Genomic DNA, 25,669 nt, shown 5'->3' with positions numbered 1-25,669 from the left:
CCCCCTTGAACCCCCTGCCCCTTACGACCTGCAGCAGATGAGAGAGCTGACCCTTTCCCTTCCAGCTGTAGAATTCAGGAAAATGGTCGCTTCTCCTTATCTAGACAGCACAGCAGAGCTGGCCAGGTAGTTGGAGGTAAGGGTGATCCAGCCCTGAGGTTGCAAGCAAAGGAGAACTGTCCCCATTATTCATCTGACATGTGACAGCTGGGAAGAGAAGAGATGCCCTCCTCCTCAGCCCCTGCCCATCAATACCCAAGACAGGTGGAAGAACTGACATGGGGTCTTAAGAGAGGGAGAGCTGTCCCTGCCCCTCCCAGCTGCAACACCCATGAGAGTGGCCCCTGTACCTCACCTGGGCAACACAGTAGAGCTGGCCCCGAAGGTGGAGGTGTGGGAGAGCCCATCCTAAAGACATGAAAGTAGGAGAACTGGCCCCGCCCCTGGCTCATTTCTGCAAGAGGTGAATTAGCTGGGGCAATAATGGAGACCTTACCCTGGTGGTGAAGACAGTGGAAAACTGGTGGGTGGACCAACCCTGCAGCTGTCCAGGCCTAGAACTAGGGTTATGACTTGACCTGCCTCAACATCCATCCCATGTATGATTGGCTGGAGCACATGAAGGAACCTGACCCACAGACCCAAAGCTGCAGGATCTCCACAACACAGGGCAACAACAGTATATCCAAGAGGAGTCCCAGTGAGGGTCCAGCATCAACAGTATAGCAGAAACCTCGAACCAGACCAATGGCTCTTTGCAACGAACGCTTGCAAGTAAAGGTACACAGACAAAAGCTGTTTACTGCTTGATCTGATGTGTCTCACTTCAGCTTCTTTGATGAGATTTTTAATCATTCCCTTTCTCTTAAATTTTTCTTTATTGGGGGTGTGTGTGGAAGGTGGATGGAAGGAACAGGGACATGAATGCAATCAAGATAAATGATTTAAAAGACACATAGAATAAATAAAAAGGAAAGAGAAAAAGAATTCTGGCAAAACAGAAGTATATTTAGACATCATCCATACCCTCCCCCAAGGCTGGTCTTACCTCATCACTACTCCACCTATTGGGGAAGGAAGGTCGTAATTTCTTAATGCACACGATTTCTCTCATGTCTTCATAAGAAGGGTCACTGGGCACAAGGTCATGATAGGGAAGTTGGTATTCTTCCACTATACCTAAAGACATGTTTTTTTAAATTAATATTTATTTCTTATGAACTGGTAAAAATATGCCTAACACACAACTTTTCTCAATTAAGAGATAAACTATCAATATTAAACAGAGGAATAGGAAACCCAATGATACATATATCATAGGTCCTCAAGCCTCTCCCAAGCAACAGCTAATTTTCAAAAGTTAAGTATCTACAATTTGCATGAACTAGTTATATTTTTAAGTCCATATTAAGTCTCAATGTAAAATTAGAAGACACGTCTTGAATCTATGCCACATCACATGTAACTGCTTCTATTACTGGCATATGAGACCAAGAACATCAGAAGTTTGGAAGAAGTTCTGCACATTCAATATTAAAAAGTTATACATCCAAAAGTACCATCCACGATTCATCTTAGGTTTGAAAATTATCTGATTTTCATTTTCTTCTTTATATTTTCTATTTTATTTACCTGAGCCTGCCTAATAACTAATTTTACTTTAAATTTCTTTTGCCCTGTCCTTTAAGACGGTATGCTATTTTAGCATGTTCCTTTCAACTTTATCTACTAAGCTCCTAATGGTAATTCTAAGTAGCCCCTATCCTATCCTCTAAAGATGGAAGGGGTTTCTGAACAACCTCCCAGAGTCTTTCCTAAGCCACTTTTGGTAGAACGCTGTCACTGTTCACCTAATCAGGATGAAGTCCTCAAGTCCTAATATTATCTGCCACCACATTAAATCCATTAGGATGATGCCATCTACCTATCAGTTCTAGGGAACCTGGGGCAGAAAGTTTACAGGTCTGAGTTCAAAGGTACGCAGGACTACATAAAGAAAGTGTGCCATGCCAACCAGAAATACACAGTAAGATTCTTTATGAAAAAAAAAGATAATAACAATAATAAACTTCACTAGAGATTTATTCAGTGAAAATTTGGGGTATGCCTTATGGTCTTTTTTTTTTTGGTAAATTCAAACTTATATAGAATATAAGGGACCCAGAGATTCAAAACTGTTTCAAGCATTTGAAACTCACTGCCTGTTTGTCACTTGCAGACACCTGCTGTGACTACACAGCACAATTACATTACATCTGTGTTTCTTATTCTTCTATTTGATTTATTGTAATCTCAGTACATGGGGCAATGAAATACTGGACCCAACTCACAGGAGACATCACTTCATCTGAGTGCTTTCTAACTCTAGAGACACTGACCTAGAAATATCTTGAGGGTGAATACTGTATCTATTTAACTCATTAATTGGATGGATTGGGGATGGTAAGGGAGGTATACAAGCTACTTGAGACACAGACAGAACTAGGGGCTTAAGAGATGGATCAGTGGTTAAGAGAACTCGCTGCCTCTCCAGAGGACCAGAGTGTGGTTCCCAGAACTCATGTCAAGCAGCTGGTCTTATTAGGAATTCTTAAGCTTGTGGGAAAATTATTATGAGTAATTGCTATATTTTCCTTTCCTTTCCTTTTGACAAAAATAGCGAGAGTTTGGGAATAGATGTCCCACTCTTCAATGTCTCTGCACTACCTCTGCAGAGGATGTACAGAGAATACAGCAGCAGGGTGGGGAATAAGGTCCAGCAGGTTGGTAGGAGATGGTGAATAGGGTAGGAGAGTGTGTTGACTTGCTGGAGCAACTGTTGGAAAAAGTCTAAGAGAAAAGTGAGGTGACAGAAAGAGAAACAGAGAGTAATGTGTGACAAGCCAGGGGGAGCTGACACTGAGTCTAGAACATTCACTGGCCTGGGAAAGGGAGGAGACAGGTACTCAAAGATAGTTTTAATAGGTATTTCCTGAAGGTTTGAGACTGCATCAACAGGAATAAAGACAAAAGGGAAAGAAAATCTGAGACTGTAAGTGATACACCAACTTTAATCCTTTCTGATCAGAAAGGTTTTGTAAACATCTCCCAGGAGTACTAGTGTTTTTCTTACCTCCAGAAACACACCTCCTTGCAATCTCCCAGAGAATGAGTCCAAAACTGTACATGTCAGCCATGATATAAGACTGGAAATGATTTCTGTTCAAGCTCTCATCCAGCACTTCTGGAGGCATATAGCGCTTGGTGCCCACTCGTGTGTTGGGTGGAATGTCAACCTCGTTTGTATCACTGAGGGAAAGCAAAGGGAGGCATCGTCAGCACTGGAGAGGCCGCTCTAGCTCTCTGCAAGAGCGTGTCAGAGGCGATGCAAAGAGAAAAACTTAGAGTGAACAAAAAACATTTCCTCAAAAAATATTTCTCAGTAAAACTTAAAACATTCTAAGATTAAAACATCCAGACCAAGTGCAACTACATGAGAATGAAGCCGCAACACACATAATTATATTAATACAAAAATAAACTCTCAACTATTTTTTAAATATCTAATAAAAGTTGTACACATGCAAACCAAATGCTTGAGATGAAGAGCAAGAGAATCAGGAGTTCAGGGCCAACCTCAACTGTGTAATGAATTTGAGGTCGGGCTGACTTGCAAGAAACCAGTCTCAAAAACTAAATAAACAGTGGCAAATAAATACCTAAAATGTGCCTTTCTTCTTTGTACATTTTAATGGATTTGTTCTCAAAACTGGTAAATACATCTATCAACTTGGCTTTAACATCTTGGCAATAGTTTATGAGAGAGGAAAGTATGCCAGGAATAGGCTTAAAGGGAAGCTAGTAAAATGTCAGAAGGGAAAGCACCACCCAGCACACTGTATGAAACTGGTAACTCTCAGAGAACTAAGGAAGAAAAGTTTCCCTGCTATTATGCCTGCTGACAACTATTATATGAGTGCAAAGGGGATATTTCATTGACATACTATCTGTGTGTGTGTTACAATATATCATTTTTAATCATTAGAATAGTGTAATAGTGGTCCCAATTATGGAATTTTGGGTTTTGGATAGACAAAATTAGAGGAAAGTGGATATCTAAAGGCTCTCATAGTATTCAAGAATATATACCAAGAAAGGAAATCAAGAATCATCTTAGGTTAGGACACCCAAGATTGTATCGGGAAAGCTGGAGATACATTGTAGCCCCAGGGGATGAAGATGATTGACAGCTCCACTCTTACAGATAGGAGGACAGGCAGTGGTTGGTGGATGCGTGGTAAAGATCTATCTCTGCTGGGGAACTGAAAGGTAACTGCTACCAAACGACACCAGTAAGATTGTCTCAGGACTCTACCCCTTCATCTCTAACTTGTTTCCCCGGTAAACAAGTCCGATGGCAAATGGTCAAGGTTCTCAAGGTTGGTCACTTGCAAAACCAGCAGCTCCTCCCACATGTTTGTGATGGCCACTCCCTCTCCCCTTCCTCTGCCACCCTGTCTCCCAGTAGTATTTGAATAGCATCTTCCCTATGATTAGCAGAAATTATCTCCAGTAGAAGTATTTGAATAATTATCTAACAATGTAAAGACTTTAAGTTCCTGTAAGCCCTGAAGGTCTGCTGTAGTCATTTGGTATGGCCCTGAAGATGAATGCTCCAGTTCATCTTCACTTGTTACACAGCTTGCACACAGTAGGAAGAAAATGAACTAGGAAGAGTGAAAAGGCCTGCTAACAGTAACCTTTGCTATGGGTAATTTAAAAGAAATGTGAAACTGTTATGGAAAAACCACAAAAAATGAATTGGAATTAGTATCCAGACAGACAGGTGGGGTTTCATTGGCCAGATTGATTTTGTGAAATATTATTATTAATCTTATGGTCAATGCTTTTAGCACCACATTTAAACAGCAAACATGCTCATTATAAGGAACTCCTTCTGGATACCAACAGATTTCATATTCTCTAAGCTAGAGCTCTGTATCTTTCCATTGGGCATGTTTCTATGTACAGAGGATCAGGGACTTTGCTGTGAGATTGTATCTCTAGGTAACATCAGAGGCTGTGCATCAAGCATGAGCTGAACAAGGGTGACACCAATGAACATGTTAAACTGGGTGGGGAAAAAGCCCAGGGAGCCATGAGCCATACATAGAGAAGTACAGGCAACTGAGGAAAGTTGGGAGCAGGAGAAGTGGTCCTCCCTAGGATAGAGTATACCAATCGGTTGTCAAGTTCAAACTGTCCATTGGGAAAACACACAAGTAAGACTATATGGACTCAATAGGTCATATTTAGGAATATTTATGCTTATAACAAATATATACATAAAATAACAATCAGTGGAAAAGGGGGCAAATATATTTTGGAGAAGAGTAAGTAGGGTATATTGAAAGGATGGGAGGGAGAAAAGAGATGGGAGCAATGTTATGATTAAATTGTAATCTCAAAAATAAAGCAAACGAAAGAAAGTAATGATGGGCATATTATTAAAAAAAGTGCAGGAGTGGAGAGAACAGCTCCAATACACAGAGTAATGCAGATTTCACAGTGGCTGCATGCATGAGTCATCAAAATCATAAGACTGTACACACAAAATATAAACAGGATATTGGTTACTTCTGGGAGACATAAAAGGAACAAAATATGGAAGGGAACAAGATTATTTATATTCAACATTTGATTTCTGGTGGAAAGACTAGAGAAAATGAGGCAAACTGTTATCATTTGTTAATATTCAACTGTAACAATTTGCCCTTTGAAATGTCTTATTTAAGTTTATATCATAAATATAAATATGCATTATTAAATATATCAAGAGTATCTTTAATACAATCTATTAGGGTCAATGACTGGAAAGTGTATATTTCAAGGACTAAGGATACAATATAGGCATAAGACCCTGAAGTTCAAAAGTGATTTATTAGATAAAATTAGCTAAGAAAAATGCATTTATGATGAGAACTGAAAATACCCTGTCATAAATGTGGGTCCTGCATTAGATATTAGGGAAATATGAGCTCTTTAGCTTTCCCATGGAGAAAGGTGGGAGGTTCTCTTTGCCTTTCCTGTGGAGAACAGTGGGGTTAATCCCAGAGGCTGGTGATGGAGGCAGAGGCTTTAGAGGAATAGACTGTTGAGGTTATAATTTCATAATTAGTATTCCCACTAGACCCAACCAAGCTCTTGTTCTTCTTAATGTGTGTACCAAGGGGTTATAAACTTAGAGTTAGAAAATAAATGTAATTTGAAGATTAATAATGTCGATGCTAAAGCCACCGCTCTCATCTTAAAGGGAACAAGGGGTAGTTTATTCTGACTGATAACCCAGGAACAAAAGTTTAGGTTTTCCCAAATCCCATGTTCCAATGTGGAAGTGGTTACATTAAATGTTGCAGTTTGCAGAACAAAGAAAGGCATAAATCAAGGCACATTTAAAATGCAGTAGAAGGTACGTCAAAGAAGGCGTTACCGCAAGACAGGGGAAGGTTTTCTTCAAGTGTGTGAGAAATGTAAAGAAGGTATGTCAAAGAGGAAACAGGCTCCTGAGAATCCTGTCAGAATGTTCCAAATATAAATGCAGAGAGATTAGAGTTTTTTTTCTGCTTTTGATTTTTCTCTTGAGATTTGATTTTTTTTTTTTTTTTTTTTTTTGAGACAGGGCTTCTCTGTGAAGCCTTAGCTGTCCTGGACCTGCCTCTGTAGACCAGGCTAGCCTTGAACTCAGAGATTAGGCTGCCTCTGCTTCCTAAGTGCTGAAATTGTGTGGGTGTGAGGGAACCAGGCCCAGGGTCTGAGAGCAGGAGAACTGGCCACACCCCTTGCTGCCTGCTGGCCATAGTAGAACTGCCCCTGCCCCTCACTAGCTGTTGGATTCTGGAAAGTGGGGCCTGCACCATGCCTGGGCAACAAAGTAGAGCTGGCCCTAACCCCTTGCTGCCTGCTACAGTGGGTGACCTAGCTGGGACAGTGATAGAGAGCTTGCTCTGGGGGAGGAGGATGGGAGAAGAGCTGGCAGCTGACAAACCCAACTACCACATAGGCCCAGAAACAGAGATATGAGAGTTGGTTCACCCTGACATCTATGAACTGCTGGAGCACATGAAAGGGCCAGTCCTGCAGTTCCAAAACTGCAGGATCTCCATGACTCGGGGCAACAAGAGGATATCCAAGAGGAGCCCAATGAGGATAATAAATGACACTCAGTATCATAGCAGACCAACGAGCATCTGTAAGTAAAGATGTGTGGCTGACTCACTGTGCCACATAACAGCTTCCATGACGAGACTTTTTTCCCTCATTTTTTATTTTATTTTACTTTGGGGGCAGCTGAAGGGGCAGGAGGTGGATAGGCAGGGTTGGGGAGATGCATGGGGTTGGGATGCATGAGGTGAAGTCCACAAAGAATCGATAAAAAAGTTTAAATCCATAAAAAGTTACTTTTGCTTAAACATAAAAGGAGATTTGCAGGGATGGCAGAGGGCTTCCTGAGTGCTTAGATCATCTGGTTCTTCTAGACCAGGATGAAGAAGAGTAAACGAGAATTCTCCTGGCTCCTGCTTCTTGTAGGAAGGGAAGCAACGGGAGGCGGGAACTTGACACTATGTGCCAGGCAAGAGAGCAGAGAAAGACTGGTCATGATGAGACACGAGCAGCACAGGAAGGTGCCAGGCAAGACTTTGCCAAGAGGATCAGGGCAACCAAGCACACAACTGGGAAATGCATGTTACCCCTGGCTTCATTTAGAGTGCTGTCAGGGGTGGGGGGGTATAAACAAAGATTGAAACCTTAACTGGCTTCATTCTCTCAGGGCAGCCAGAGCACTCCCCCCCCCCCCCCTGATTCAATCCCAAGTGCAACACCCGCAGGACATCCTTGAACACCCAGACACACAGTGAGAATGTGTGTCGTATATGCTGAGTGCACTGCTTAAGGTCAGGTAAGAAGTTTGAAAGTGGAGAATAAGGGGGTTTTAAGTAAAATCTCTGCTAGCCGCATTATATATCCAATATTTCTCATATTAACTAAGCTTCTAAATCACAAGTCTGCACCAGGAATTCTGGCAAGAAGAGTTAGTGATAGAAAATTCTGCTTTATAGCTCACCACAGTGCACAGTCCCGAGGGAGACAAATTCTGGACATGTGTTTCCTGAAGGACATGAGCAGAAGCCATGGTGGCAAAGAGAGACAAGCAGGAATGGAGAGGTAAACCAGTGAGGGCTCTACTTCCTGGCCTTCCACACATGGGGGTGGGCCTTCTGCAGGAAACCACTGATGCCTAACACAGAGGAAACGGCGGGGGAGAAGTCCGGGAAGTGAGAAAGAGCAAAAGGACAGAGAAAGACAGTGAATAGACACTGAACATCTTGAATAATACACAGAGCTTGAAAAAACTAAGGGTAGCACTTTGGAAAAGACATATGATAAGAAGGTGTGTGAAAGAGGCACTAGTTAGTGTAACACAACTGTTGTTTGAATCTACAGACAATATACATGAATAGTAAATCTCTTGCCACACTGGATACATAAGAAGTGTGATACACAAGGCTCACACAGAAGTATGCACGCACCGTTTGTGTCTCCTGTGTTATTTTCCCAGTGGCTGTGGAACCAATTTACTCAGCTGACCCCTACACATCCGTAAGCCCCCTGGGTGTGGAACATTTTCTGCAGTACTCTTCAGTGGGGCTCAATGCTCATGGTGGTTAATGCTTATTGACAAAGTGACGGAATCTAGAATTATCCAGGCAATAAAGATCTCTGGGCATGTCTGTGAGGAACTGTCCAGACTAGGTTGATTCAGGGGAGGTGACCCACACTACGTGTGGACAGCACCATCTACGTGCTGGAGTCCTAGACTGAATAAAAAGAGGCAGGACCCCACTCTTGTCTCCCTGCTTCCTGACAGTGAGTGGAATGTGCGTAGCTTATCACCTCCTTAGCACCCTGGCTTCCCTGTCATGGTAGACACACCTTCCAATGGTGAACCACAATGAGTTCTAAGTCTCCTTTTGTCAGGCATTGTACTGCACCACCACCACCACCAACAAGTAAAACTAAAACAATGCTTCAAAAATCATATTTCTAAAAATCTCTGTGTATTTCAAGACTTCAAAACCAAAACTCCTTCACTGGAGATGGGGACAGCTGCAAACACGTTTACTGGGAGTGTTGACATTGTCACTAATGAGCTTAGTTCTATGAATTAGATGTCAGTTTTTAAAAGCTACAGCAAATACACACATACATATGTTTGTATATATGTATATATGTGTATGTATATATATGATATTTACTGTAGTTTTTAAAACATATATGTTAAAAGCAGTGCAGTGAAAAAATGACATCAGAAGGGCTTGAGAAATTCAGCATCTGCTACATAGAGCCAATGCTCTTCTGGATCTGGCCAACTCACAACCATGAGTGGGGAGATCCAAAAACAGTCCAATCTCACCACTGTAGGTCTTCAGCTTAAGAGTCAACACCTGAGATGCCCTGATCCAGGATTGATTTCTCCTAGAAGAAAATATTTTCTTTGGACAGTGAAGTACGAGAAAGCTGCCTGAGTGAGTGAATCACAAAAGCTGTGTGTGTGTGTGTGTGTGTGTGTGTGTGTGTGTGTGTGTGTGTGTGTGTGTGTGAGTGTGTGTGTGTGTGTGTGTGTGAGTGTGTGTGTGTGTGTGTGTGTGTGTGAGTGTGTGTGTGTGTGTGTGTGTGTGTGTGTGTGTGTGTGTGTGTGTGTAATTCCTTCAAGGCATTTCATGTGGCAATGTTTTCCCCTCCCCAGAGACATCAGGGATCTTCTGATATCACCTGGATTAAATCTCCTTGGAGCAGGAAATGTATCAGCAAAAAAAAAAAAAAAAAAAAAAAAAAAAAAGCCAACAAGAGCAAAAGTATTATGTGAACACAAAGTCCCTAAGACACCCCCAGAGCTCTCTGTGATTCTCAAGTTCCCCAGGATCCTTCCAGAAATTACCCACAAAGCCTAAGAGACCACTTACCGCCCATGCAGAAACAAAAGTGAATATTAAGTTCTCACAGGAAATTCACATATCAACATGGGTTAGCTATGACTCCATCTGAAATAAAACACTCTATAAAACCACATGCGCACAGACACACAATGCAAATTATCATGAAGGGTAAAATGCAGAGAACTGGATAAAGCAACCCTTAAACCCTGCACTAAGAACAGAAGATGTCAAAACTCTGACATATAGGAAATAAAAATAAGATGTCTGAGATCATCCAGTACATCCTCCATCTGGAAAGGGAAATGAGTCTCTGAAGCCAGCATCCTCATGCTCTCCTCCTCTGACGAATGGACATTGTACACCAAAGTTATCTCAATTTATCCCTTAAGGGCCTCCTCCTCTTCCTACAGTCAGGATCCACATGATTCTTTCCCCTAAACAAAAGTAAATTTCAGGAATAAAAGCTCAGTTTACTTTAAGATCCACACGGACAGTGTTGCCTCACCTACTTTGCTGTCCCTACATTTGCTGATTGAAAACAGTAGCTGTATTTGTGATTTTTTGTCATTTCAAAAGGGAATCCCATGGTGGATTTGACATGGCTTTGGCTCTCAAGGTACCAATGAGCAGTAGGAGAGATGAGGCACATTTCAAAGTATTGGCAACTGGAGACAGATACAGGCAGATCATTCAGAAGGTAGCATCTTTTCTCTTAAGTATAGATGGGGAATGACTCAAAGGCATTTCGGAGACTGAGGAAGAGTACTGGGAAAGGCAGGATGCTCCAGGCTAGGGACTCCAGAAGCAGAAGCAAAGCATCAGGCAGCATTGAATATGTGAAGAGAAAACACAGTGGTTCCGTATTGCTAAAGAAAGACAAATCAGAGTATGGACACAATATGCAGCTATGAAGGGCATAGTCCAAATGTGCAGATTCTCTGAAGCTAAGATAACATGATTCTTCTTTTCATAGTCCATATGTACTCATTCAATTACCTAGTATGAAAAACTTAAAACACCCACCATAGTCATGGCCATGACACTGGGGACAGAATTTTACAGACATGTGCTTGGTTTACATTCTACCAGGAAGGAGAGATAAGAAGCCAGTGATCACTGCAGCGGTGTGAGAACAGCCTTGACACTTTGCATAGGGCTACTTGTGAGCAACAACAGATGTCATGTACTCTGAAGGTCTGTGGTGGTGAAATAGAAAGGGGATGTATGTTATACAGATGATAATGATTATAATAAAAGCACTTAAGGGTGTGAGAAGTGGAATACGTTCAGAATGAACAGGAAGGGGTAATCAGCATGGTGGCAATAAATCTCAAGAAAAGCCCAGGCTAAGAAAAGAGTTCACCGCAGCAAGGGACCCTAACTACATTTTATCCCAAGGCCACGGGAAGCGATGAAATTATGGTGACACTCAAACTGCACTTCAAGAAAATAAATTCTGTAGCCTGAAGAAAAGACTGGGAGGCAGAAAGACAGAAAGGAAATAACTGTACAAAGCTTTACCTAAGGATGTAGATGACATAGTATAGTGGGGTGAGCCATTACACTATGGTAAAGCATGAGTTTCATGAAGATAGAACTCATTTAACTAGTGGTGTCACAATGAACTAAGGCTTCTGGTGCACACAGAGATGGTTTCACAAGAGAGCAGGCAGAAGACTGTTACCCCTGGAACTTCTCTGAAGAAATTTAACTAGGAGAGGAGTAGAGTCTGGTAACTAGAGGCACAACAGATGAATTACTTATTACATATGTCTGTTTAGTTGTTATAGAGTAGACATGAAAAGGGTTGCCTTTCACAAAAAGTTAAGTTCTGAAGAGAAACTGGATTTAATACTTTAAATTACTAAATAGTGTAAGATGCATGTCTCAAACTCAAATTTATAGCACAATTCACTAAAGAAAGTGAACAAAGAAGTTTAACAAAGAACAAAGAAGTTTAACTTTTTGTTTGCCATCTCTAAATGCTGAAGCCCTCCACTTGTCTGAGCTCATTATTAAATCACATATCAGATTTTACATTCAGGAGAAAATGGAAGCTCATCAGTCCTTTCTTGTAACCATCTCCCCACCTCTTCCCTTTGTCCTTCTCTATATGCTGTAGAATCTTCCTTGGAAAATACTGACAAGTAGGGCCAGAGATGTACGCATTAAAGGGTCAGGTTGGATGAGTACTCTAGGAGTGGTAAAGCAGAAGTTTCTTTGCCACCACCTCCCAAATGAACCCTCCTTTCTTTTCATAGTACAGGAGGAGACATATCCATTATCATTTCCACCTGTTTTGCCCAACCTTTTCCCATCGCAACAGGATGCTGCAATCTACAAAGTTCAGACTAGAGAATCAGGCAACTGAATTACAAAAACAAAATTGCAATAACATCAACAATAATGTTTTAAGCTTGTGATTTCTGTATTGGCTTACATTGCTGGACACATGTCCTAGATTAAAAGGGGCTACCCTGATTAAAGAGAAAGAGATAGGAACATAGCACCTGGACACACATACTTGGACTTGCTGGTGGTAGTGTGCAGACCTTGCAGGCTTCTTGGTATATTGGTAGCCCTTATATAGTAAGGAGGGTTTCACACTCAGGAGCTGGGACACTCTATCTCTTTCTCTTTAATCAGGGTAGCCCCTTTTAACCAAAAAGCATCTTGGAGAAGAAAAGGTTTGTTTCACCTTACAGCTTATAAGTACATTCAGAAAAGTCAGGGCAGAAAGTCAAAGTTGAAATCTGGAGGCAGTAAATTGAAGCAGAAACCATGGAGGAGTGCTGCTTACTGGTTTGCTCCCCATGGCTTTCTCAGCCTGCCTTCTTGGAGTACCTAGGACTGACACAAACACACAAATAAAATGGCGACATTTTTTTATCTCTAGAAGAGTTGAAGTCTATGATAGCACCCAACCACTGAATTACCTTAGGACAGAGGTGGAGGAAGAGAGCATGAATACCTGTACCGCTGGCCATGCCCAAACAGGTATGTAGAGGGGTAGGATAAAGAGTGAGGAAGAGAGGGCTCGATCTCGCTCAGGGTTCAGGCCAGATCTTGGAGGCATCTGGGACTGAGCTTCTCGGAGTGCCAATCTGGTTATCAGCTCCTCATGTGAGTATTCCTTCTTGATAAATATACCACATTTAATAACCTATCCTGTGTTTGATTTTGTTCCTTTTCACAGAGGTATGGAAAATAACTAGAACACTCAACAAGAACCTTACAGCATGTGTCTGTTGACTTGGATACTAACCTGATAAACTTGACAGCCAAGCCGAGGTCAGCTATGCAGCAAGTCCCGTTCTTCTTCACCAAGATGTTCTTGCTTTTCAAGTCTCGGTGGGCGATTGCTGGTTTGCCTTGAGTGCTGAAGATTTCTGTGTGTAAGTGGCATAGGCCGCTAACGGAAGAGTAGGCTAACTTCAGCATGGACTTTGCGTCTAGGGTAGTAGATTTCAGATAGTCATAAAGAGATCCATTTTCATGATAATCTGTGATGAGGTACAACTGAGTCCAGGACCCAGTCCCTTTAATATCTGCAGCAATGAACCCTAAAATGCAAAAGAATTAAAAGGATTAGTTGTGCTTCCTGGACAGAATGAGGAATAACTCATGTGCTCAAATAGTCTTTCTCTCCTGATGTCTGGTTTAGCATCTCCCTCAGTTTTCTGACTATGCCTGTGATGGTGCTAAACTACTAATATCAAGCTGAGGTGACCAATATTGGAGGGATAAAGGAATACAAGAGTTTAGATCTGAAGCCACTCTCTGATCAGTGGTATTGAAATTCCTTTATGGTATCATAGTTACAAGCAAGGCATTGCTGTATGAAAGGCTTGAGTCAGGCCTTCTACTTCACTAACTGTGTCCCTCTCCTACTCAAATGATCCAGACAGATCATGTCAAGCCTGAGGAAAGGAAAAGAAAATCAATTCTGAACATAAGCTCTTGCTACAAATAATCTCTGCAAATAAAAATGCCTATAACTTTCCACATCATTTAAAACTAAATATGGTCCTTCAAATCCCTACAAACCCTTAAGAATTCTAGTATTTCATTTCCACTTCCTGTTTCTGCAGAAAAAAATATCATTGGTGAGTATTGCATTTCCAGGCTACCACCCACCCACAGAAGCACCATAGTCATTCCTCCTGTGGCATCTTCTGTCAGAAGCGTATGGGCTCTGGGCGCACGCCCAAAAGAAAGAGCCTGTAAGTTTCATAACAGGTCTAGACAGATGAGTTCACATGCAGATGTGGAGACACAGACAGAAGAATGTGACGAAACCCCAACTATCACTGTGTAGACTGTGACTCACCCAGAATGTTTTCATGCCTCATCAGGACTGTCTGGTATATCTCTGTCTCTCGGAACCAGCTGGCTTCCTCAGTGGTGAAGAACACTTTCACAGCTACCTTTTCTCCACGCCACTTGCCCATCCACACTTCCCCATAGCGACCTTTTCCAATTTGCTTCACCATCTGAATTTGCTTAGCTATTGTCCTTTGGACCTGGCAAAACCCAAAACACATCATTAGTAAATTACAGCACTACAGATCTATCTTGGGGATGGGGGTGGTGCACAACATAATGACTTGGGGCAAAAACATGTAGTTATATTATTCTATATACACATGAGATGTACTAATTCATCCTCTTTTTTAAGTGTATTTCAGATGGAAGATCGCCAATTTTAAATAATCAAATACTGCTTCCAAATCATTAGATGTTCCATTCTACCAATTGCTATTTTCATAGAGAAAAAAGATGACAAATGGTTTCACAGTAACTCATACTTGACAGAACAAAGTAGTTTACTGTTATATTGATTTATTTAATACTCTGAAGGAATTTTTGCCACTACATAACAAACCATGGACTCGTTAAATAAGGCAAAAAAATATATTGGATGCACAAGGAAATTTATCAAAATTCCTAAAGTGGAGAAGAACAGAGGAAAACAAACAACAAAACAAAAAATACAGTGAGTGTATGACAGGGCAAAAGAGAGCGCATAAGAAACAAAACTGAAAGAGAATGCCACTGTAAAGGAAACTGAGTGCTCCCCAGCCTGGCCACCTTGAACCCCTCTGATTATATAGTGGCATTTTGAGTCACAGAATGCCAAACTGCAGCAGGAAATTTTAAGAAAATAAATGAAGACAAGGCAAGGAAGGTGAGATGGTAGAAAAAAATGCACATTTGAATTGAAAGAGATACTTGTCATGGTAAAAACTACAGAATGGAGACACAAAACAGTAGTCCAAACAGAAGAACTGGTAAAGGAAAGCTAGCAAGCTGGAGAGAAAGTTCATTTAATAATGCATAAAATACAGCTGGAGAATTACAAAGAGTTCATAAAAGCAAAGCAGAAACACTGAGTTAAGTGGCATGGAAATTAAATGACTCTGTCTTCGTGGCAGTTTTACTATCTGTACTTTGTCAGTGGTTCCCTAGCTGAAAGGGAAAGTAGACAGAAAGAACAGCCAGGTCTGGGAATACACACCCATAATCACAGGACTCAGGAGGCCAAGTAGGTACACTGTGAGTTGAAGAACAGCCCGATCTACATAGGATAATCTGTCTCAAATAAATAAGGAAGGAAACTAGCATATGATACTAGCAAAACCTTACCATAAAAATCACAAAGTCCTCTTGGTAGTGACACATCAGGTAAAAGCTTTTCTTTCTGCTTGTATAAGTTTAGGATCACTCAATTGTGATAACCAATCCACATATTCTAGAACTCTCTCACTGGCTAGTCAAAAAGGAACAGGTTCTAAGCATTAGGAACTGGACATTAGCCTGCAGGTTCTTTAATTAGCATTCTTTTGTGTTTCCATGATGGGTGATAATATCAACTCAAGAGCTCCTGAGTTCCTTCTTAAAACTGTTAATGGCACTGATAACAGAATGAAATCCTGTTGCCAAAGAGTATTTTTTTCTAAAATTAAGATTTAATATAAATAAATAAATAAATAATAAACTACTAATGGTCTAGGAAGCATAAAGTGAGGTGGAAATGAGCAAACAAGTAGATGCATACAGTAGCCCTCCTCTCACAGTTAGGCACTTGGATGAGGCAGCCTTTGGTATACTATATGTCCACTGTCCCCACAAGAAGACAGAAGCATCAAGGGCAACAGAGAAGATGCAGTTAGATATCCACTCGGAAAGAAACTTACTGAAGAACTAGCATATTTACTTTCCATTTGTACAAGCACTGCTGGGTGAATCTATGGCATCCTGCTTCTCAAACAGCTCTGATTCTTTTCTATCAACGAGACGTCTTCTCTAGTGAACGTACTGACAGCAGTAGCAACGTTAATGGGAGAAAAACTATAGACCTCCACGATGCTCTGCCATTAAGTTAGAGCTAGAAAAGAAATTTTACTCTCCTTTTAAGATTATATTGTCAAAGAACCTGAACATACACTTGAAATTTAAAAAACTGATTTCAGTTTTCTTATTTCACCAGTGCTACTTCTCTTTCTGCATATACATTTCAATCTAAATCACATTCACAGTTTTGTTTTAAAAAAGTTGAGTGTGCAAATAAAATTTACAATAATTTGCTATAAATTCTATGTGTGTTCAAAGTTTGATCTCCAGTTTGGCTCAAGTGGGAACTTCAAGGCATGGGGCCTACTAGAAGCTCTGCAGGTCATGGGGAATGTGCTCACAACGGGAGTCACAGGACTCTCAGTTTCTGGGTTCCATCCTTGCCATGAGATGAGTAGTTATGCTCTGCCATGCCCTGTCACCTCAGTGTGCAACCACAAGTCCAAAGAAAGAGGACAAGCAAGTGCAGACAAGCCTCTAACCTTGTGAGCCTAAACAAAGCGCTTCTCTGTTAGCTGGCTATCTCAGCTACCTGCTATAGAAAAATGACCAGTATTTGTCTGTAATATTTAACTACAGTGACTGTGATTCTAAAAAGAGAATTACCTCATGTGCACTAGCTATAAATTACACATATGCATGAATATAAAGAATGCAAGTATTGCATCACTATTCCAATACTGTCATCTGTTAGACATCTGTTTTCTATAATGTGTACATCTGTGTACACACTATAGGAAAAAAAACAGGTTGTTACAGCCAATATTCAATACTCTATCTCTGAGTTAGCAAATACACACAGACACATGTGTATGAACAAACACAAATATACACAAATATTTGGCTTAAATAGGCTGAACTAATATATATGGGAAAGACTTTTACTAGTTTTCATTCAAGAGCTTTAATGCTGGCCTGGCAAGATGGCTCAGTAGGTGGAAGCACCTTTTGCCCAGGGACAATGATCTCAGTTCTATCCCCAGATCCACTGAGACTGCAGGAGAGCACTCACTCCTGACAGTTGTCCTATAACTACCATATAACTACCATAGTACACAAGCTTGGCAACATACAAGAGCCTGTGCTCACACACAGAGATATGCACACAAAAATTAAAATAAATAAAAATCTAAGAGGCTTAATGTTGGGTTAAAGAAATGACCTTGCATCTACAGCCATACCACCCTGACCACACCCAAGTACTTGGATGGAAGATTCCATGGAGGAACTGGAGGGATGGCTCAGAGGATAAGTGCTCTTCCAGAGGACTGGGTTTGATTCCCAGCACCCACATGGCAGCTCACAACTGTCTGTGACTCCAACACTCTCACACATATATATGGAGCCAAAACCACCAATGTATATCAAATAAGAATAAATAAGTTAAATAAAAGCTGGGTGACAGCTTAGAAAAAAAAGGAAAGAAACCACTTTGAATTCCTATACAATGACAAATAGGATATAAATAGTAATATTTTATTATATAACACATACTATATATATATATATATATATATATATATACATATATATTACTCGAAGTTACATATTAAATGTGTACATATACTACACAGAGAAGAAGATCATATTCTATCTTAATTCTTAAAATAGTTTCTTTACATTACTTCTTTATGAAAAGGGAAGAAATTAAAGAGGTCTTCAAAAGTAATTTGAAAAATACTGTCGATGTATACGTACATAGAGGAAGATAAAATTTCCCACAGCATTAAAAAATTAAGTAACCAATGAGACTTAAGGTGAGACAGCCATTAATTCCCTTAACAATACTGACTACTCTGTGCTGCCCCAATGTTTATCTCAAAGCTCACATCTTAAGACTAGATATTACAGCCACAATGTTGACGCTACTGAAGAGTGACCAGCCCGCAATTACTTTTTCATGGCTCTAGTCTCCTGGGAAACTCTATTCTATGCTGTTATCCACACACATTTCTCTATTCATCTGACATCTATTTCACATGTTAAGAATGTTAATAACGTGTATTCTAGAAGCTCAGTCTGAATTGGAATCTGGCTTTTCCATATACAAACTGATTGACATAATTGAGACTGTATCACCAAATTAATGCAATGATATATTTCTAGTCCAGCCAGGTGATACATATTTTTTATCAACCATTATCTTCATAAACAATGATAGTCTTAATAGAGATTAAATTCCCTAATTGTAAGCTACATTACTTTGTGTAAAAACATGCTTTTTTGCGGGGTGGGGTGTTTCAAGACAGATTTATCTGAGTAGCTTTGGAGCCTGTCCTAGAACTCATTCTATAGACCAGGCTGGCCTAGAACTCACAAAGATCCACCTGTCTCTTCCTCCCTTTGTTTTGTGTTTTGGGAAAGAACAAGAGAACATGAAGTTGGTGAGTAGGGAAGTGGGGAGGAGTTGGGGAGGGAAAACATGATCAAAAGAAACTATGAAAAAATTAAATAAAAATCAGAATTCTTCCTTGAATTTATTTTTCTGAAGTATTTTGCTGGGGCAATGAAAAGCTGATCCAGAGCAAAGCCAAACAGTGGTGGTGGGCTGGGGTCTAGAATACAGAAGCAGAGTCCCCATGTATGGTAAAACTGTAGAGCTAAAGCTTTTTACAAATGACCGCACATCCTGTGGAATAGATAGGAGACCTTGGGAAGGATAAGAAGTGGATTCAATGGAGTATATCCCACCCCCAAGAAAGGCAGTCGTTTAAACTGCAGCATTGGTAGTAAAAGGACAATGTCATGACAAAAGACACCTGCGCTTTAGGCTGAGAGGACTGAGAGGTACTGGAGAGATAAAATGGAAGAGGCTCTGAGCCACAGACTAGAGGAATGTTCCACAAGGTGATTACATTTGAAAACACAGGGACGCAAGCATTTGCTTGGTGGACAGCTTCTCAGCGGTAATGCTGGAGCTAAGGCTGCAGGGCAGGGGAGCAGGACGAAAGAGCAGGAGTCAGGTGGAGTTTAAATACTATCCACATGAACCGAGAAAAGAAGAGCTACAGACAATGGGAGGTGTCGGACTGTTGTATCCGCACAAAGCTCACAGGCAGTATTCAAAGAATATAGAAAGGTAACTATAGCTTCCTATGATGAGTTAAGAGAAACTAAGCTCAAACCAGTTACAACTCCAAGAGCGGAAACATCCAATTCATTACTACCAAGTGGGTTTGTACTTTCCCTTAAAAATAAAATACAACACTAAAGAGTTACAAATACTTTAGAATTGCTACACATGAATTAAGTCATAAAAAAATAAAAAACAGTTTAGACATCAGAACCTGGGCAATTTTTAAAGTCCTAAGTAGTATTATTCTGTTTATCATGACTAACATAGCTATAGATGCACAGGCTGTTTTCTGTTTGATCTCATAACTATAAAGGTTTAGATACAAAGTTGTCACATGAAACAAGTTCTGAAGCCATGCAAGTCAGAATCAGAGCCTGAAGTCTTAACAGTCAATCTTTAAAATTTCTAAGGGGCCACAAAATGGCTCCGTGAGTGAAGGCACTGGTCCCTGAGACTGAATTCAATCCTCCATAACTACACAGTGAGCAACCAACTCCTCCAAGCTGACTCTGACCATGACATGTGCATCCCCCCACCACACACAGACACACACACACACAGACACACACACACACACACACACACACACACACACACACACACACACACACACACACAAACCCCCATCTCTCTTTAAAATAACAAAGTTCATTAAAGAAATTAGTTTTCATAACTATCTCTCCTTAATTCCAACAACCCTACTCAAAGGTCATAAAAGAATGAAACGCTTTTCTAAGCCAAGCAAATGACTTGGATTTGGAATACATTGGATTTGGATATGTTCTTGTGGAAGGTGACAGTCCCAACTATCAGAAAGTTAACCTCCTCCTGAGTGGATACCACAGACCTCCAACTGAAACCTCACTCTGTAGGTCACCCTTCTTTCTTTGCAGAGGTTGGTGGTAATATTTTTGCCTTCAATAGCCAGGTCAAAGTACAGTAACTTTATCCTCACCAAACAACATTAAAACATTTCATGGTTTCCAACCCACTCTTGATCAAGATGTCCGAGTGTCTGCCTTGTAACTAGATACTTAAAGAACAATAACCTCGCCCTCAGCATGTCAAATGTTATCAGGAAGCCCCACGTCTAAGATCTGACTCCTAATGGACACAGAGCCTTCTCCTCATCTACTGCTCTGTAAGTAAGGTGAAACTGGCATTCCCCCCCAACAGGTTTCCTTGGAACTCATGTTATATTCTTCTCCTACCAGCAGAGGGAGACCCGATCCACTTCCCGAGCTCTGAGACTGCTCAATCAAGTCTCTCAGGGACTCTCCGGGAGGAATGTAAGTTTCATCCTGCTCAAGCCCAATGCTGTAGCGAGGCCTGGCCTCTTGTCTTTTATACCTAAGCATGAACGAGGGGGATAATAGTTAACACAGAAATGCAGTGACAGATATAAAACATCACAGACAAACATTAATCATGGAATTCAGCAATAAACACAAAATCAAATGCTATTTGCCACCTTGGAATGTTTTTCATTCAATCATGTACAATTTTCCTTTTCTATGTCTTTCAGTTACTATACAAGCTAACTATATTCTATTGGTATTTCCAGATAGCGCCAATATCTGTTTCCTAGAAGCATTTCCTTTAAGTTCCCTAGGTAATTAAATATACAAGCTTCTTTCTTTTAGAAAGGTGTGTAAGAAGATCCTTTCACATAAGAAAATGTACAACAACCATGACATAACATTGAACCTTAAAACATGCTATTGTAGTACCTTCAAAGATTTATTTTAATCAATTAATTTATGTATTTATAGAATGTTATTGTTGACTATTAGAATGCTCAAATGGTATGGACATTTAAACCTTTATATTTCACAAAGTAGAAAGTAAGTTCTTAACTGAAAAAGCTTTTATATAACTAAACTTAGTTTATTTTAATGTTTGCTCTATAAATGTTATAATACTAGAGGAATTTTGTAGCCAGGAAAAAAGGAATTCCTGACTCCCATATGGTTTCTTCTTTGCTTAAAATTAAAACCAAGTCATAACCAGTCACTAAATTTTCCAGTTAGCCACGTTTCCTTAAGGTGAAGAATTTATCTGAGTGGTTGTCATGTCTGAAACAGAAATGAGACAGGCATCTATTTATAGCTTTGCTGGGGTAAGTCTTTGTCTATGGTAATAGATATTTTCAGATAAACTTGAGATCTAGGGGCAATGCAAGCTGTGATACAAAAGCCTGACAGGCAAAAGAAGCAAAAATTATTAATGTAGGGATCTCACTATGAGTGCAAAACTCCATGTATCTATCTAATACTTACCTGAAGTAACAGAATAAAATAATGAGGACCAAGAGTAAACTACAGACAGTCACAGATATAAGTAAGGCCTTGTGGTGTATAGGGCCATCAACAAAATCTGAAAGAGAAAGCCACACAACAACACATATATTACTTAAAAGGAATAAATTCTTTCCACCAAAGTTTGATCAAAACATGATAAGCAAAGCACAGAAGAATATTTAACATGCTGTGAGAAAAAAGCACACATGTACTCAAAACTGCATGCTTATCTTGGGTGCATCCACTCAGCTAGACGTGTATTTCAACAGCACAAGTCTCCTGTATGGAACGAATTGACCTGACACAGAATAAACCCACAGGAGGAATACAGGAGTGAATGGGCCCCACCCAGAGCCTAACAGCCAAGCAGGAGCTCATGGGTATATCAGAGTCAGGTATTGGGTTTGTAGGCTCTTCTCACCTGACATGTAGGATATTCTTTGGAAAAGAAACAAAAATCTATATTCATTATACCCAAAGCTGCTTTCTGATAAATGCAAAGCATGGGGGCTCCTCAAATACTATAACATTGTGTATGTGTGTATTACTTTACACAAAGATGCCATGTTACAACTGTACTTTAATTTTTTAAAATGGAAATATAAAATTAAAATAGAAATGTCTAATCCAAAGACCATGCAATGCACTTAAGCAACAGATCATTAAGTAATGCTCATTTTGTGTCAGCTCAAATTCTTGAGCAAGCTTTCTCAGGCTTCACGTGAGTGTCTTAATAAGAGACCAACGCATATTTCCTGACTTTAAACCCAGATATATTTATTCTCGGTTTAAATAATATATTTATTTAATATATAAATAAATAGTATATTTATTATTTTTTGTAACCAATTATCCCAGGTGATTTTTTATTCAGCTACCTCAGGAATATCTAAACAAAACTGGGTTGAAACCAAGCACAGATATACAGTAACAGAATTAGCAGAATGCTCCTGATAAAAGTGATGACTGCTACTTAGTTGAAAAGGAAGGGTTAGAAAGGATGACTTTGACCAGTACAAGAAGATGTTTTCCCAGCTGTACCCGTATATAGATATATTCAAATTTTGACAAGGGACTTTTGCTCACCCAAATGTGATTTTTGCAATAAAAAGTGGTATATGCTCCACAAAAAAAACATTAAAGGACCAACTGAATAAAAAAGATGAAATTTATATTCTTAATAAACTACTAACAAGAGCTGTACACGTGGCAAGACAGCATCACTTCATCAAGCAAAAATGTTAACCAAAAAAATATTTCACAAAGGATACTGTATCATCTTGTAACTGGATTCTTCTCTCTTTCTCTTATGGACAAAGTATCACTATATAACCTAAGCTGTCTCAAACTTCAAATCATTCTGCATTAGCCTCCCAAAGGCTGAAATTGCAACATCTGCCACTATGGTGGCTAAATTATTTTTGTAATACTGTGAACATTTCCAACAACATGTTGATTTCAAAGATAACATAGTATTTCGCACAGAAACATCCCAATTAGAAATCAACCTCCTGTTGTGATATGTTTAAGAAATTTTGCTATAAAGCACATTTCTATAATATATACAATTATTTAACTAATACATACATGTCTTTGATTATGACAGTCTAACATTCTTAGATGTAAAACTATTACTTCAGAAGACAGATACTACAAATCTTCTCATATTGCCATCATATATCCTTTAAAGACTAAACAATTTCTAATCCATTATCAGTATCATCATTTTGAAATAATTTCAGCTTTCAACAAAATACTTGAGGAACTCCAGTGCGTTCTTTGCTCATAGCTCTCATTATTTATATTTTATCTCTTGTTCTGATCACCCTTTACACAAAACAATCTCATATGCATACATATGCCTATACGTTTGCATTCATATTTCTTTTCCATCATTTATTTTGAGTGCCTGTATGAGTTCAGACTATTTGAGCACTGTTTCTGTCCATCTTTAAATAATTCAGAGTTCTTATTAGAACTAATAAGTACAAAGATACTGTCTCACAAATAGTTATAAAATTGTAACCATTGAGATACTAACAGATTAGTTGAAAATAAACTCACTATGCAATGTTATGTAAAATGCTTGCATTAGTTATTGCAAACTCTAACCCACAGATCTTTACACTTTTTTGACAAATCTGACAACAGTTATGGATATAATACATTCAGTAGTCTAAAATATGTATTTAACACTTAATTATGTTCCATACCACCTGCAAATATGAATGAAAGTAGGCTGCATCTCAAAAGACTAAATGAAAATCATAAGAGAGTAGGCTTTCTTGTAATTATCCAGTTCAGAATTGTTATAAATGTCCCATGCAAAAGGAGTTTAGGAGCTTGAACCACTGAAGTACTCACCAAATAGCCATCACAAACAGGAGTAAAAATGAGTACATACATGGTTTGGAATATATGGCTTCATAAATGTTAAAAGTAATTGATAGGTCCTTAAAAGAAAACAGTCTACAATTCTATTAAGTTTATTTCTTCTATGTCATGTATACACACGTAAAGACTGGAATCTTTGCTTATTCTGGAAAACACAGCTTACATTGTATTTCCAATTTTAAGGACAACTCTCCATGTTTAGGAATCCAAAGAGAATATTCCTCTACTAAAATTAAATCTAACCACGGGATCACAATGAATTTCCAGGCCATGAACCCAGATTTTTTTTCACTCCACTGCTATAATTTTGCTAAAACTCAGTTTCTCTTTGCCTTTTCACATAGATAGATACCAAGCTCAGACTACACTGTGAACTGCCACCCATGTGTTTATTACTCACTACATTTCTGACTTATGACAGGAACAAAACCACAAGGACCTAAGGAAGTCTTTCTTCACCATCAAGCACTGTACATAAGGCTAGCATTAGTCCATATTTTTGTCTTCTTTTCCCCAGTAACCCTCTTTTGATATCAAGTCTGCTGTCTACTTTTCTTGGTTCATGAACAGTTGATCTTTATCAATAAACCTCCATTTCCATTTGTCATGTTAATTTCGTGCTATCCTGTCACTGTCTGCACTTGGAGCACTAACATGAATACTCCTGGAGGGAAACCCTTCCAGACACCAATGAAGAGAAGTGAATCACCTGGGGCCCTTCTGGGACACCACACTTCTACCTATGCTGTCCCTCCACACTGTACTTCTGCTGGTTGCATGGGAGGTATAATACTGAGGATGTCATGAATTCTTCCACCATGATCTCAAGGAGTGTCTAAGGCAAGGCATCACAACAGAATTAAATACCCTGTGAGGAGTCTCCAAATGCCATTGTGGAAAGCTATGAAGGTGAAGCCTATGGTTTAGTGGACACCCCAAGCTACTGAAGATGCCAGAACAGTGGGTCACCCTGCCAAGAAGAACTAACTGTACTTGGGGAGTAGAAGCAATCCAGGAAAGGGAGATACAGAACATGCTGCAATGCTGGATGGGTAGAGTCATCTAAGTCCTTTGAAAGAGAAGCCTGGTGGCATTTGCACAGCTAGGTTTTAGTCTTGCTGTGGTCAAAATTTTCTTTATTGTGTCCTTTCATTTTTTTAATGGGAATGCATACTCTATGCATGACCCATTGTCACCTGATATATAAAAGCAAAACAAAAACAAAAACAAAAAAAAACAATGTACATACTTTCACAATGAAAAGACAGACTAGGGTTTCAGAAGAGTCATTTTGAACAGTGCTGTGGTTGTTAAATAACATATCAACTTTTCAAGTTGGACTAAATGCATTTTATGTCATGAAATGGCCATAAGCCTATGGGGGTCAGGGGTGTGATATTGCTATTTGAGTGGGAAATGCCCCCTATATGCTCATGTATTTAAGCACCAAGTCCCCAGCTGGTGGCACTATTTGGAAAGGCTAAGGAACCCATCTGGGGTAAAGCCTTTCTGAAGAAGTGCATCACTAGGGCTACACTTCGAGTTTTTATAGCTTGACTCAACTTTCTTTT

At 39.7% G+C, this 25,669-nt stretch overlaps 1 protein-coding gene across 15 annotated transcripts in view; it reads right to left on the bottom strand.

The window, feature by feature from the left end:
* The window catches only part of LOC100774629 (bone morphogenetic protein receptor type-1B), a 308,818-nt gene that overhangs the window by 6,056 nt on the left and 277,093 nt on the right, over positions 1–25,669 (bottom strand). For all 15 annotated transcript variants that reach the window (XM_027395836.2, XM_027395835.2, XM_027395834.2 and 12 more), the window contains 6 exons: positions 21,684–21,780; positions 20,616–20,754; positions 14,305–14,497; positions 13,240–13,537; positions 3,113–3,288; positions 1,049–1,179 (listed from right to left, as the gene is read on the bottom strand). In XM_027395836.2, coding sequence (XP_027251637.1) covers positions 1,049–1,179; positions 3,113–3,288; positions 13,240–13,537; positions 14,305–14,497; positions 20,616–20,754; positions 21,684–21,780 — 1,034 coding nt within the window. The remainder of the gene's footprint in view (positions 1–1,048; positions 1,180–3,112; positions 3,289–13,239; positions 13,538–14,304; positions 14,498–20,615; positions 20,755–21,683; positions 21,781–25,669) is intronic.

The sequence above is a fragment of the Cricetulus griseus genome, assembly GCF_003668045.3.
Source record: "Cricetulus griseus strain 17A/GY chromosome 1 unlocalized genomic scaffold, alternate assembly CriGri-PICRH-1.0 chr1_0, whole genome shotgun sequence".
In the NCBI taxonomy this organism is placed as follows: Eukaryota; Metazoa; Chordata; class Mammalia; order Rodentia; family Cricetidae; genus Cricetulus; species Cricetulus griseus.
The sequence above is the reverse complement of the archived record's forward strand: the minus strand, read 5'-3'. Positions and strand labels throughout refer to the sequence as shown.